Consider the following 15,194-nt stretch of genomic DNA (forward strand, 5'->3'; position numbering starts at 1 on the left):
AATAATAGCTCTTTCCTCTTCTGTGTGGGAAGAAACTAATGACAAACAAAGACAGGTTCACAAAGAGACATCCACAACTTGGAAAGGAAGACGCAAAATAATGCCTCACTTCTCTAGTTGAAAATGTAAATGGTGACAAAGGAAACTGAAGAGAGAAAGAAAACGTTCACTCAATCTTATTACACTCTTGCTCAAACAAAAATGCCCCCTCTCCCCTAGAGCAACCCCAAACCAAAACGAAAAACCCCACAGCATCTCTGAATATCCTGATGTTGCTTAAAGACAACAGAAGAGCTGCCAAGAGGACGAGCGGCAGTCACAACCAGCACCCGCACACAGCGATTTCCTCGTGCAGCCGCGCAGGGTCTGCGCTCAGCCAGCGCTGACGCTGCAGGGCAGAGACCGAGAAACCAAGTGATGCTGCTGCTAATTCACTCCCACCCCCTTTATACTCCATCTATACCTCTATTCTGTCTTTCAAAGGATCTTGTCAAAACTCACAGTTCTAGTCATTTTACGTTTCTTTTCTTTTTAAAATAAAAGAAGGTCTCAGCACTTCTTACCTCCTAAACCAGGGTGTAAACCTTGCGCACCTTGGTTCTGCTGCTGCATCACCATGAAGTTGGGGGGTACATTCCCCTGTTGCACCATAGGATTACGACTGGGAGAACTGACAGGCTGCTGGAATCCCTGGGGCAGCGTGCTACTCTGGGGAGGCCTTGGTCCCATCTGCTGCTGCGGCTGGTTAACTGTTGGAGATGATGCAGGAGATCCCTGCTGGAAGGAGGAGGGAGAGGAAGCAGGAGACTTGTTGGTGAGGTGGGGCTGTTGTAGTGGCGTAGGAACCCGCGAGGGCCCTCCCTGAAGGCTTTTCATTTGAGGAGCAGTAAACTGGCCAGGATTGCTCATCTGGGGAAAGTTTGAGTGAGCCTGGGAAGCTTGCTGGCTTCCAAAAGGATATGGAGGTGGAGGATGAGTAGGAGTTTGTACTGTTGCTAGAGATGGTCTTGCTTGAAGTTGCTGCTGCATTTGTCCAGGCAACGGGGCCTTTTTCCAGCCCTGGTTTACTGTCAATGTACCCAATGCTCCCTGGGTCGGAGGAGGCTGAAGTGCTCCAGAAGGAAGCTGGTTCCAGCCAGGGGGAACTGGAACCTGTGCTGGTGAAGTAAAGGAAGGTCGAATACCCTGCTGTGGCTGCTGATGTGGCTGGGGAGGACGTGTCTGCAACTGCGTCTGCTGCTGTAGTTGCTGGAAGTTGGCTGAGTTCATCTGCCTGTTTAGAGGAACTGACTGCATTGAATGGAGCTGGGGAGCTAAAGATCCAGATGGATGACTTTGCTGCTGGATATTTAGCCCAGATAAGAGTGGGTCCATTGCATCTATTAAAATAGCAAACAAAAGTAAAAAAAAAAAAATAACCTACTGAAGACAAAACCCGCACAAAGACAAAACCAAGAAAGGATAAATTGCTTGCTTGCATTTGCTTACTCTGCACAAAAACTCACGTTCCAGTTTCTCCGACAGACAGAACAGGCAATGCTCTAAAAATCTGTAAGTTGTTCGGGAATCCCGAGAAGCCAGGTCTTACCAATTTATAACGTCTACGGTGAAGCACAACAGCTCCACAGTGTTTGTTGCTACAAACTAATGTAAACCCTCAACACACTTAGAATCGTAGAACCACAGAATATCCCAAGTTGGAAAGTACCCACGAGGATCATTAAGCCCAACTCCCTGCTGCCCGCAGGACTATTCAAAAATAAACCATATGACTAAGAGCATCAACCAGATGTTGCTTGAACCAGGACAGGCTTGGTGCTGTGACCACTTCCCCAGGGACCTTGTTCCAGGGACCGACCACCCTCCCAGTGAAGAACCTGTTCCTAATGTCCACTCTGAAACTTCACTTGATGCAGCTTCATTCCATTCCCTCGTGTCCTGTCGCTGGACACCAGAGAGAAGAGATCCGCACCTCCCCTCCGCTGCCCCCCGAGGAAGGTGTAGACTGCGACGAGAGCACCTCTCAGTGGTGGGGTCACCCCTCAGTGGTGGGGTCACCCCTCAGTGGTGAGGACATCCCTCAGTGGTGAGGACACCCATCAGTGATGAGGACACCCCTCAGTGGTGAAGACACCCCTCAGTGGTGGGGTCACCCCTCAGGGATGAGGACACCCATCAGTGGTGAGGACACCCATCAGTGATGAGGACATCCCTCAGTGGTGAGGACACCCATCAGTGGTGAGGACACCCCTCAGGGATGAGGACACCCCTCAGCCTTCTCCAAGCTGAACAGACCAAGTGATCTCAGCTGCTCCTCGTTAGTCTTGCCCTCAAGACCTTTCACCACCTTGGTCACCCTCGTCTGGACACACGCCAGTTGTTTGGTGTCCTCCTGCTCCTGAGGCCCCAGAACTGTCCCCAGTGCTCGAGGTGAGGCCGCAGCAGGGCAGTGCAGAGGGGACACTGTGCTGGCCGCAGCCCAGGACACGCCTGGCCCTTTGGGCTGCCAGGGCACATGGGTGACTCCTGTTCAACCTGCCATCAACCCAAACCCCAGATCTCTCCACGGAGCTGCTCTCCAGCCTCTCATCTTCCAGTCTGTATGTACAACCCACTTGTTGGGGCATTTATCCCTACCAGTTTACAAAAGTGGCATAACAAGGAATTAAGGTAGCATCATAAACTAATATTCCCAGAATGTTTAAAACATTTATGAAAAATACTGTCTGTTAGAATAAAAACTGCAGAGATGTACAGATCTACAGAAGCTGGCAAGTACTGCCACCACACATGGAGAGACAATGAAAACCCCCTCTCTTTTTCTGTAGTCCTACAAGTGCAGGTAACTTGTACTGGCAGAACTGTGAAGAACAAACTCTGACCGTTCGCGCCCCTCGGATTCCCAGCCCTCAACCTCCCGGTCTGCCCGCGCCTCCTGAAAAGCACTTTGCTCAGTCTGGTGCATTTGCTTCCTGCCAGAGACATCTGCCTCACTGACCAACCCTCTCACCTTCCTCCAAGCATAAAGCGCAGTCACAGCAGTTCTACTGCAAAAATACCTCTGCCGCTGCTCAACGCATTTGACCAGAACACCGAGCTTATCAGGCACCTACACTATCCCTGGGGACAGGGAGGGTTCCACAGAAAGAGTAACTCCAGAGAGGACAGGGCAAATGCTCCAGGAGAATTCTGGAGTACTCTTGTGAGCGCCCGCGCAAGCCTGTGTGATGAAGAATAAAAATCCAAGCCCATTTTCAGGTCAGCACTGTGAGTACATGTTAGCACCTGGCTGTGAGGAAGGCCGAGGAGCTCTTGTCTGCAGCTCAGCGCCAGCACTAGCCGCCACCATGGAGGAGGGCACGCTCCCACCCTGGGACATCATGACAGCTGCAGCGTTGCTCATTCTTATTAAACCTTGAAAAATCAAAATAGAAATGATCAAGTCTTGCGGTTTTAACATACAGAAACATTTTAGATCATTTTCTTACATGAAAAATTTATATTCATTAAGAAAACATTTATTTCAACTTTAAGAATTGTTTGTCCAATATAACCTGAGGACACGTGTCTCTCAGAGACTCCCTGCTATGAAACAAACAAATTAAGGTCATGCTGAAGTTTCTCCTTTAGCACCAAACCTTTTAAAAGGCTACAGAAGGAACCACCCAGAGCCACTGTTTGAGCCCCACTTGGCACCACAGTCAACGAGTGATGAGGTTGTATCAGTTGCATGTGTATCAAGGTTTCTGCAAAAGCTGATACTAAAAAGTAACCGAGGCACTGTAAGAGCAGGATTTCAATGTTTCGCTCCCACAGGGTGCTATGTTATGAAATGGTTTATATAGTTGACCTGCTGGTTACACTGTTGTTGTATTTACACTGGTTACATTTGTTTTGTTGACCTGCAGGCAAGAAATGAAGCTCCTGACTCCCACACTGCAGATCAGAGCAGACACTTTCAATCATACTTCCTTACATATTTTAGGTTCCTTGTTAAGCACAATTATTTAACTACCGGCTTCTACAGAAGTGAAATGTTCACTGACAGCCACACGTGCAACTTATATTAAATCTGACTAAAAACATTCCAAGTTTTTTTAAATTGCTTTAGATCCTATTTACTAAGATACTAATCAGTTTATTTTGCTTATGATTCAGCTATTAAAAAATAACACAGTAAGTTCTTTTTAACTCTTCATAGAAACCAGACTTTTTAGTTAAAAATTACTTCTCATGTATATATAATGCTCTAAAATGTAGAGTTTAATGAAACTACACCTCTCTAGGAAAATGAATACTCCACGATCAGATCATCAGATCTCAGAAGTTTATCAGGAAATGAAAAGAGAGACTAACAATGACAGTGTCCTGTCCTTCCCACAATTATAATGCGTTTAATCTAAACCTGTTTGTTACTGTACACTGAACAAAGGCTTATGCTCGCTTTCATCGAGGCGCCACACATAAAACGGGTAATTTGTGAACCCATCACACTAGACTCATCTGCGTTTACAGTATTTCTGTAGCAGAAGCCAAACCAAACCACCAAAGCTGAAACAAAAACTTGAACGACCAAACCCTCAAAAAAACCCCTAAACAACCCAATCTGCCCCACCTGCACCATTTCAACGTCTGGGGGAAAAAATGCAGCCGACTGTTTGCTTTACATAATGTGGGACACGGCTTGACAGCACAGGAACACCACCACACACTGATGGAAACGGCAAACAACCATTGCTATCATCAGTGGAATTTTACTATTAGCTTAGCAACGGATTTCCAGGTGTTTAAATCTTCGAAGGACTTTACCTTGTCCCCCTTGCATGGGAAACGCCGTCTCCACGCGCACGGCGCTGCCGGCGCCCAGGGGCCCGTTGATCCGCACATCCTGGCTGCGGTTCTGAGCCAGCGCCAAGTTGATGGCACCTTCCCCTGCAAGAGACGGACACGGGGTGAGCTGGGTCACACACGGGGAAGCAGACACAGACAATTTCCAAGCAGCATCTAAAAGATGTCACGGAAAGAGGGACAAACTTTACCCATAGTGCAAACTCTAGAAGGACAGCTATGCATCACACTACCTCTGCCTCCTGGATTTCAATTTTAAGAAAAACAAGCACCATGACAAGCATGAAAAGCCCTTGGTTTCACCCTGAGTGTGCTCTTGAATAACTGTCCAGAATGGACATCTTAATCGTGAAATCCACTCAAAACTCATTCTTGGAAAAATCTCATGTGAAATAATTAGGGAAAAAAACCTGAGGGCACATTTTGCCAGCTAACAGTCAAAAAACGCCCATGAGGAGGTTTCTGATGTTCAGAGGGGTTTTGGCTATTATACTTATTTTCAAACCTACTCTTGAAAGAATAAAAATCTCAAGCTACCTTTCCACTGAAGTCATTCTCCAGATTACTAAATTGCAACATTAACCAGGTACACACAAAACCGCCTGTTGAGAATACTTGAAATTTAGCTGAAGGCCTTTGGAAACAAATCAGGCACGAGGTACCTTCAATCTGAACTGAGAGAATCCCCAGGTCCCGAAGCTGTTGGTTGTTGTTCTGAGCCAGAATGCGCAGCCGCTCGGCGGCTTCCCGGGGAATGTTGAAGGTGACGCGCACGCTGTTCCACGGCTCTATCTTCTGCAGCTTTAGCTTGTTGGATTCTTCAAAGGAAAACAGAGTCAGTGCAAACGCAGTTTTCAAACAAGCACGAGCAAATAACTTGGTAAGAATTATTTGGCTTTGAAAATGATGAGCGGTTGGTCTCAGTACGGGAGATTTCCCCAGCGACCGATGTTACCAAACCGCTCCGGGTATTTCCCAAAAATTTGTGATATAAAAACTGCCCAACTGATAATCAATGCAACAGCCAACACAATCACTTCATAATATTAGTCAAAAATTGAAATAGTCTGTGGATAAAATACTTGGGAAAGATAGTAAAATATCTAATAAAAGATACAGTAAATCTGCTTAGAGAACCAGAGGGATGTGCGAAAAAACTCACTACAAGAATTAAATCGTCATTATTTAAATACTTGCTCTACAAGTCCTTTTGAAACCATCTTTATTTTTTTTAGAAGACCAGTGCCAACAGTCCTAGCAGTGGTTCAGTAATTTCTACCATATTATTTAGTTTTTCTGAATAGGTATGTTCAATCCACTGCAAAAAGCACGTTAATGTTATGCAACATATTTAGTTGCAGATTTTCCCAGAATGTCAGGGGTTGAAGGGCCCTGGAAAGCTCATCCAGTGCAATCCCCCCATGGGGCAGGAACACCCAGATGAGGTTACACAGGAAGGTGTCCAGGAGGGTTGGAATGTCTGCACAGAAGGAGACTCCACAACCCCCCTGGGCAGCCTGGGCCAGGCTCTGCCACCCTCACCAGGAACAAGTTTCTTCTCATCTTTCAGTGGAACCTCCTGTGTTCCAGTTTGCACCCATTGCCCCTTGTCCTGTCACTGGTTGTCACCAGAAGAGCCTGGCTCCATCCTCCTGACACTCCCCCTTTCCATATTGATCCCCATGAATGAGTCCCCCCTCAGGCTCCTCTTGTCCAGCTCCAGAGCCCCAGCTCCCTCAGCCTTTCCTCACACGGGAGATGCTCCACTCCCTTCAGCATCTTGGTGGCTGCGCTGGACTCTCTCCAGCAGTTCCCTGTCCTGCTGGAACTGAGGGGCCACAACTGGACACAATATTCCAGGTGTGGTCTCCCCAGGGCAGAGCAGAGGGGCAGGAGAACCTCTCTGACCTACTGACCACCCCCTTCTAACCCACCCCAGGTACCACTGGCTTCCTGGCCACAAGGGCCCAGTGCTGGCTCATGGTCACCCTGCTGTCCCCAGGACCCCCAGGTCCCTCTCCCCTACACTGCTCTCTAATGGATCATTCCCCAACTTACACTGGAACCTGGGGTTGTTCCTGCCCAGATTCAAGACTCTACACTTCCCCTTGTTCTATTTCATTAAATTTTTCCCCGCCCAGCTCTCCAGCCTGTCCAGGTCTCTGATGGCAGCACAGCTTCCAGTGTCAGCCACTCCTCCCAGCTTGGTGTCACCAACAAACTTGCTGATAGTCACTCTAGTCCCTCATCCAAGTCATTGATGAATATATTGAACAGTACTGGCCCCAGCACCGACCCCTGAGGCACTGCACTGGATACTGGCCTCAACTGGACTCTGCCCCATTGACCACGACTCTCTGGCTTCTTCCCTTCAGCCAGTTCGCTGTTCACCTCACTACCCGATCATCCAGACCGCACTCCTTCAGTTTAGCAGCGAGGATGCTGTGGGAGACTGTGTCAAATGCCTCGCTCAAGTCAAGGGAGATCACGTCCACCGCTCTGCCATCATCCATCCATCTTGTTATGTCTTCATAAAAGTCAATGAGGTTGGTCAAGCGTGTCTTCCCCTTGGTGAAGCCATGCTGACTGCCCCTAATGACCCTCTTATCCCTGATATGCCTTGAGATGGCACCAAGAAGTCTTTCCATCAGTTTCCCAGGGATGGAGTTGAGGCTGACCGGTCTATAGTTACCCGGGTCCTCCTTCTTGCCCTTTTTGAAGACTGCAGTGACATTTGCTTTCCTCCAGTCCTCAGGCACCTCTCCCATTTCCCAAGACTTGGCAAAGATGATGGAGAGCGGTCCAGCTATGACCTCAGCCAGCTTTTTTCTGAAAACATATTCTACATATGAGTATTTCTATGCGGATCAGTTGTTTTAAAAGTAGCAGGTGGGAAGTATCAAAGCGGCAGGGCAGCCACGATGGATGGATTATGTGAAGTGGTACCTAAGGAGATTACAGCAAGATTACAGCCCAAGAACTGACACCAGGCCCAACTGACCACAACTGGACAAACTGGAAAGAACAAAGGGACAAAGAGGTTCAGTTTGGTTATTCAGAAGTCATAGGTTATTCCTCTGAAAGGTACTTTACTTACTATGCTGGTTTGACTGAAAATGGGTTAATTTTCTTCATGCAGTTAGAAACCTTTCTTTTCCATAGCTCGCACACTCATTATTTACACTTAGTTTGAGAACAAGCAGATAACACCCAGCACAGAGTTAATGCTTTTAATTGCTCTGGTGTGAGAGTCAAGGACACTCTGAGCTCTGCCCACAGGTGTGAGGCAGCGAGGGAGGGGATGGATGGATGGATGGATGGATGGATGGATGGATGGACGGACAGAGCTGGACTGACACCACACTGAGCAATCAGAGTGTTCCAGCCCATTAGCATCAGGCTTCAGATTTCAGGAGAGCTGCTCTTCCAGGTTGCTTCCCCTTCTCTGTCTTGCTCTTGCTGTCAGGCTGTGGGAGTTCAGGCGGGACATTCAGCCCGGCCTTTTGCCATTTTGCTCTGGGTTTTTTTGCCTTTTTCCTCTCGTTTCTCTCTCTGTGATTGACTTTAGGACCAGGCATGGTTTGCTGGGACTGGCTGCTCAGTTGTGGGAAGAGCTCGTGGGGAATTGCCTTGAGTATCTTCTATTTCTATTTTATATATATATTTTCTAGCACTGCATTAGTATTTAGTTATTTTATTAAACTGTGTTTATCTCAATCCAAGTTTCTCCCTTCCCTTTTGACTCTCTCCCCTGTTGGGGGGTGGGAGAGGAGGTGAGTGAGCAGCTATTGTGGTTGTATTGTTACCTCAGGCTAAACCACAACAATTACTGAAAAAACAAGGACTGCAATGAACATTTTGAAACCTAATCCAGAAACTTTGTTTTGTTTAAACACCAAGACTGCCTGCCTGAAGAAAGGTGGATTCTGCGCTGTCCGCTGTGATTTCAGAGCACGCAAGAGAGGAGCAGCACGCTGGGATGGTGACGCGGAGCTTGGAGGCAAAGCTCGGGCCACAACAGCAGGACAGGGAGAGGAGTCTGAGCTGTTCTGTGGCTCTGGCACTGGAGCTGGTGACACTGTGCCAGCTCAGAGCAGCGCTGCTGTGCTCCCACTCTCCAACACTCTCCGGTTACGTGTTCCTGCCACCGCACCGCCCAGCTTTAGCTCTCTATTGCAAACTAGGCCAATGGCAAGGGATGAAGCCGTTAACCTGATGTTCAAGGGGTACCCGCCGAGGGGCAGTGCTGGGGAGCTGGCGGTGGGGACGGAGCGCGTCACTCACCCGAGCACGCTGAGCACAACCCCGCCGAGGGGCCGTCGAGGCAGGAAGGTTGTACTTGTACAAGCACAACCATGTAACCAGCTGTCAACAACCACCACGCCCCCCAGGGAACAGGTCAGGGCCCTGGGCTGGCTGGTGCTCAAGAAGGGTTTGGACAATGCTCTCAGATACAGGGTTTAACTTTCAGGCTGTCCAGTGCCGAGTCAGGAGTTGGACTGGATGACCCTTGTGAGTCTCTTCCAACTCAGCATTCTATGACCATAAGACCTTTTGCAAAGACGCTCGGTGGACAGATGTCTTTTTCCAGATCTAGATGTGCTGGTAAAAGATTCTTCCAAAAGGCTGTTATCATTCACTAGATACACAGGTGTGCCCAAACCTCAGTGGGTGTGTGGGGGTACATGAGAACACTCCACGTCCTCCACCAGAAAACCAAAAACCAAACCAACCAAACAAAAAGAATCAGGTAGGGTAGGCCAATGTAGCAGCCAAGGGGCAGTAACATCCTGGAGTAACACAGTTACTTGAGAGTGAACCTATTCTCAGACACACTGCAGCAGTTTAAATTGGATGGTTTGGGTAGTAAACAACACCTCTGTGGACAAGACTGGTCTCACTTTCATATAACAGAGCGACGTGTAATGGAGGGAAACGAAAGAGGAAAAAAAACAAGTAAAACATGGAAACTGAAGAGGAATAAATGAATTCACTAATGAAATCAGTTTTGAAAAATAAAACAACTGCAGAAACTTGCACTCTGTGTGCCCAAGAACAGTTCCCAAATCCACCACAAATAACCCAGACAAATCTTATTACAAACTAAGGAACTCGAAAACAACATAATCTATTTCTCTATACAAGCACCCTAAGTAAATGAATACTTAAAGGACAGCTGAGAAATGACAAGAAGGTACATTACCCATGTGTAAAAGGCCAGGCACATTCTCCAATATGACATCTAGTTTCTGCTCAAAGTCTCTGTCACCTATATTTCCTTTAAAAGCTACAAAGATTGTGGAATCCTCAGAAGCAGCATCTTCCTTCAGCTCGTCCTCCTCCAGTCCTGAATCAAAATCCACCTCTAAGTCTTCCATAGCTGAGGAGTACAAGGAGGCATATGTATCTTTTAAGTTAGGTAGATCATCCAAAACCATTGTTTCCAGCAATGGGAGCCTGTCAGACGTTACGATGATGCTTGGGAGGGAAAAAAAATAATTATAATAAGTATAATAATAAGTGTGTAAAGACATTAACAACAACTTTCAATGGCATATAAGATCATTGACAGAAAAACCTACCGGGTGACCCAGTGCTAGTGTCTGCAAGACAAACTGTGCGACTTGGAAAACCGTGGCCATGGCAGCACCCGAGCTGTTCGTCCACTGGAACAAACAGAAGTGGTTTCCTGACAGGACCCTGCTGCATGTGACTTGAGAAGTATTCCAGCTGACCTAAACGACAGTCAGGTACAAAGGAAGGCAGTGGGGAAAAAACATAAAAGAAAATCAGTTACATTCATCTCCCTATCGTAGAGCAGACAAGCACCCAGCACCAATCCTGCAGCACCCAACTGCCGGGAAACGGTGCCACTGACAGCAACACTTCACTAGAGAGAGACAGGCCAGCCAGCAGATGCAGCTGGGGGCACTGCAGGTGCAATTGGCAACTCCTCCGTCCAGCAAAGCCGCAGGAAACAAAGCAGCCAGAGCACATTGTTACCAGGAGAAACGTAGCATTTGACAAATATTTCGCTCCCACCCAGAGAAACCTCAAGCATACTATGCCTGCTTTCTAAAGGTTGAGGTGTTTTCAGCTGCTTGTGCACATTACCACCTGAAATTCACTCCCTCTTGCTGGCCCACAACTCGCCCCATGGCCCTATTGAGCTTGGAGAAGAATGAATCCAGTAAATCAAGTCACACACCTGGTGTTTTTCACTTCGTAAAATGTCTAGACTTTGCAATAAATTCTCCTTGACATTCTGCTGGTAATCTAAGATGTTATCTGTACAGAAGTACGATGTACTATAAAAGTTATCCCTACATCTATGAACAATACCCATGTTAACACACACGTTTCTCCACTCCAACACGAGCCATTACACGGGTCCCAGCACTAACTCCTCCAGGGAGGCCCCTGGGATCACACTCGACATTTTGCAAGTATCACTAAAAAGATTAAAACCATCTACACCAGCCAAAGCTGATGGCAAAACCCAAGGAGGAACGTGCTCCTCAGGACCTCACAACTCCAAAGCTGTCGGTGTTCAGCACAACCCCCCAAAAACATTTCTTCTGGGACAACATACCTCGAGTAGGATACAGACCATGCTGCTGGCAGAGGTTCAAGCTCCCAACACAAACTAAAACCACAACTCTGAGATTAACAGTGAGCTGCAAATACTGGCCAGGAAACAGCCCTTTTTAAGGAAAGGATAATTATGTTAGACAAGCTGAGATTCAGCTTCACACTGCTTGCACACTTGCATAACGTTGCTGAAGGAACAATATTACAAGTGAAAAAACGAGGACTCAGAAGTCACAAAATACCCACAGCTTTTGATCAGGTCTCTACAAACACACTTAGTGTGATCTTACAAAATATTATATTGGTTTTTGTCTCCCTGGCAACCCTACCCACACTGGGCAGCTCAATGGCACTAACGAATAAGCACCTATTTACCACACGGCTCTCTCATCCTGCAGCACCAGCCCTCCCTTGTCAAACGTGGCTCAAGCAGCAGATTCAAACCAGTTTTGTCGCACAAGCTCTTCTGCAGTCTTGCAGCAGAAAGTAAGGAAAAGTGTTTCACACATCTATTTCCGTAGTGCTTTCATAAGTTACTTATTATTACCATGGAAATTCTGAAGACTGGGATTAGAGATTATTTTTTTTAATTCATTACCAGGTGAACACAGAGACAATTAAATCGTTTTCTCCCCAGGCTCCTGGCTGCTCAGCCCCGTATCTGAACCACAGGCCTGAGTGCTCAGCACGTCCATTAAGTCAAACTACTCAGTTTCACATCAGGTGCCGAGAAAACCAGAATGACCATTAATAACCTTCTGTGAAAAGCTGTTTTAATTGATTTTCACACACAATTTCTTGGACAGGGAACTTCCTTCCCAGAGCTGGCTCTACAGCCCCCAGGGAGAACTGCTCCTCCTGCCCCCTACACTGTTCACCACACACCCACCGCGGGCAGAGCGGAGCTGGGCGTCCAACACAAACCACCATTTACAGAGCAACCATTCTGAGCACTGAGTGAGGCAAGTAACCTGCGAAATGTAAGCACTATATTTTGAAGAAAATTGCACAGCATATTATTTATCTGAAAATCGTGAGTAAGTTTTTCAGGGAGAAAGACCTCAGCTCAACATACAGGACCTGATGTGTTGAAAAAGCACAATTACTTAGAGGGGATGGGGTGTCCCACCTGCAGCAAGAAACATGAGTATTTCTGACAATCCCTGACACCAAAGAAATAAAAGGGTTTTTATAAGAACACCAATATTTGAAATCATTTTCTGAAAGGGAGTGTCTGAAGCCTCTGTTCTCCCTGTGCAACAGCAGAGATCCAGACTGCTCCAACCGGGGGTTAAAGACGTCAGCTTAGACCAGATTCCACCAGCCTTGCCTCAACGTGCCAACATCTGACGGTTCTTGAAATTATGGCCCTTCGTGAACACTACTGAAATACAGTTTGCTAAATCCTGAAGGACCACAGGCTTTGTTTCATCTGACTCTGAAAATCATAGGACAGGAGGGAAAGCTTGAGTTAAGGAAAACGAAACCAAAACAGGACCGAACTTCTAATTTTACTCTCTTGATGAGAACACGTGGCTACAGCTCCCTTTGCATTTTATTTTCCACATTCTGCTCCTCAAGCATCTCTGTTACATCCACCTTCCCCCTCTCCCTCTCACACACACAGAGCTCAGTCCGTTCCTACATTCACGTATAATTTATCTCAAGTCTGACAGGAGGAAGCAATGATCTGCAAAACCTTCCTCTTCGGGCAGAGCACAGCACGCCATCCATCTCAACCAAATGAATCCCAGCTGCACCCCTCGTCCTAACAAATTCTGTAATCTCCTGGTTAGAGGTTTGACTTCCATAAATCACGAGCCAGCACTTGACCGCAATGAGCCTGTACCTTCGCTCAACGCTCTTCCACATAAGCACAAAAAGCCTCTACGCACAGGTAAAACTCCGGTCATTCAACAATTCCCGTAAACTAGATGAACCCCCAGCAGACTCGAGCATCTCTGGTGAGCAAGCACCACACCTGAACCTGCCTCGCCACAGCGCATTCCACGCACCTGAGCAGTCCTGCTCACATGGCAGCACTAACAGGTCTCCGCACATCATCCAAAGAACACTCACGGCCTCCTTCCCGCCCCTGCCCCGTCTTTTGAGTTTATACTTTCACATTTCCCATTACACAATTGTTTCTACAAACTCAGAGCAAGTCCGGTGCTACCACACGGCAACCAGCTCCCCATGAGCCTGGCCTGGGACACGCCACAGCAGCACAAAAATCCTACTTATTAGAAAGCTGGTTTTATTCAGTATAGTCTCATTATTAAAAATATGTAACTGAAGTGAGGTGGGGATCAACAGCCAGATAACACACTGATAACCAAAGTGCACCTGCAGTGTCGACTGAGGGTGGGGGTGGCAGGGGACAGGACCCGAGTGTCCACAGCAAGGAGCTGGAGGTCTTGTGCACGCGGGTAAAACAACCAACCGAGTCAAAGGGGCCAGACAGACACTATCCAGAGGAAAAACTCATGTCGGATAAATGATGCTGCAGTCTAGATCTGGGCTGATGGACAGCTGGTTCACACCACGGGTCGTACCAACCAACAGCCCTGATGGCGAAAGAAAACCTGCGTGACAAAGCAGCACCGTGTACGGGCCAAAGCCAGAAAATCCCGTCCAGTCCCTGGAGAGGCAGGATTAGAGCATAACCTGGAGCAGCTGAACAGGGGGAGCCGGCAGGGTGGGGGGACGGCACCGCAGATGGAACTGCTGGGCTCTGGGGCCAGAAACACACACAAACAAAAACCCAAAAAAACAACCAACCGGGCTCCTGGTATCCTCATCCCTAGATCCGCTTAACTGATCCCAACTTAAGGGTATGTCAGTTTGTTTCTTAAACAGAACTTGAAACCCTCTGTATCCCTGTATCCCTTTCCTCTAACCCCTGCGCTACACAGAGCGAGTAAACCAAGCCAAGGCTTTGTCTAATAACCTCTCCCGGGTTTTCTGTCACAGGGTCTACCGAGTTACGAGCTGTTTTTTTGGCCAACTCAGAATAAACACTTTCACAACAGATGTCACACCAGAGCATGCACCCTCTAAAAACAAATATGCAGGGAGCCCAATTAAATAAAAAGCACTAAAATATGTTAAGGTATTTATTAAGTTTTTGAGGATGAGGGCAAAGGAGGTTCAGCTTTGAGAAGATGGCTTTCGTTTAATGTACAACATATACACAGGTGCACCCACACAGGCAAACTTCTAAAGTGTGCCACCTATGAAACCCAGGACCACTCTGATCCTAACGCTGCTTCTCCTGCTCAGTTGTTAACAGTGTCTTATCCTCCTACAGATGCTTCAACCATTTTGTTGCCTAATGTAGTGACCTTGGAGCTTGTGAAATCTGACCAGTGAATACATTTATAAGCACCCAACCATTCTATGATACAAAGACTAAAATGGCATAATTGGTTTTGGCAAAAAAAAACCATTTGAAAAAATCCTAGACAAGTGTCATATTGTTACACAAGGAGATTAAATAAGGCTGAATCACTGTTACAATATGAAATAATACTTAAACATGCAGTGAAATTTCCTCTGAAACAACTTAGCTAGAGGTAGTTCAAATGCATCACAGCCTTATTTCACCTACCAAAACAAAGTCCACAACGTCAGTATTTCGTGGCGTGCAACAGGTCTTCAGGTAATTCCAGACTGGCAAACATGGTTGAACAGCAACTCCCAGAAATGCAATCCTGAAAGAAAACCACCACGTTTCAACAGGCAAGAACGCAAAA

The 15,194-nt window shown here is 47.1% G+C and overlaps 1 protein-coding gene across 4 annotated transcripts in view; it reads right to left on the reverse strand.

The window, feature by feature from the left end:
- NCOA6 (nuclear receptor coactivator 6) overlaps positions 1-15,194 on the reverse strand; it is a 48,157-nt gene that overhangs the window by 25,543 nt on the left and 7,420 nt on the right. For all 4 annotated transcript variants that reach the window (XM_065032705.1, XM_065032707.1, XM_065032706.1 and 1 more), the window contains exons 2-8: positions 15,050-15,152; positions 10,431-10,583; positions 10,052-10,326; positions 5,511-5,666; positions 4,810-4,932; positions 3,286-3,414; positions 564-1,379 (exon numbers count right to left, since the gene is read on the reverse strand). In XM_065032705.1, coding sequence (XP_064888777.1) covers positions 564-1,379; positions 3,286-3,414; positions 4,810-4,932; positions 5,511-5,666; positions 10,052-10,286 — 1,459 coding nt within the window. In that variant the 5' untranslated portion in view covers positions 10,287-10,326; positions 10,431-10,583; positions 15,050-15,152. The remainder of the gene's footprint in view (positions 1-563; positions 1,380-3,285; positions 3,415-4,809; positions 4,933-5,510; positions 5,667-10,051; positions 10,327-10,430; positions 10,584-15,049; positions 15,153-15,194) is intronic.

This window comes from Columba livia, chromosome 16 (genome assembly GCF_036013475.1).
Source record: "Columba livia isolate bColLiv1 breed racing homer chromosome 16, bColLiv1.pat.W.v2, whole genome shotgun sequence".
NCBI lineage: Eukaryota > Metazoa > Chordata > Aves > Columbiformes > Columbidae > Columba > Columba livia.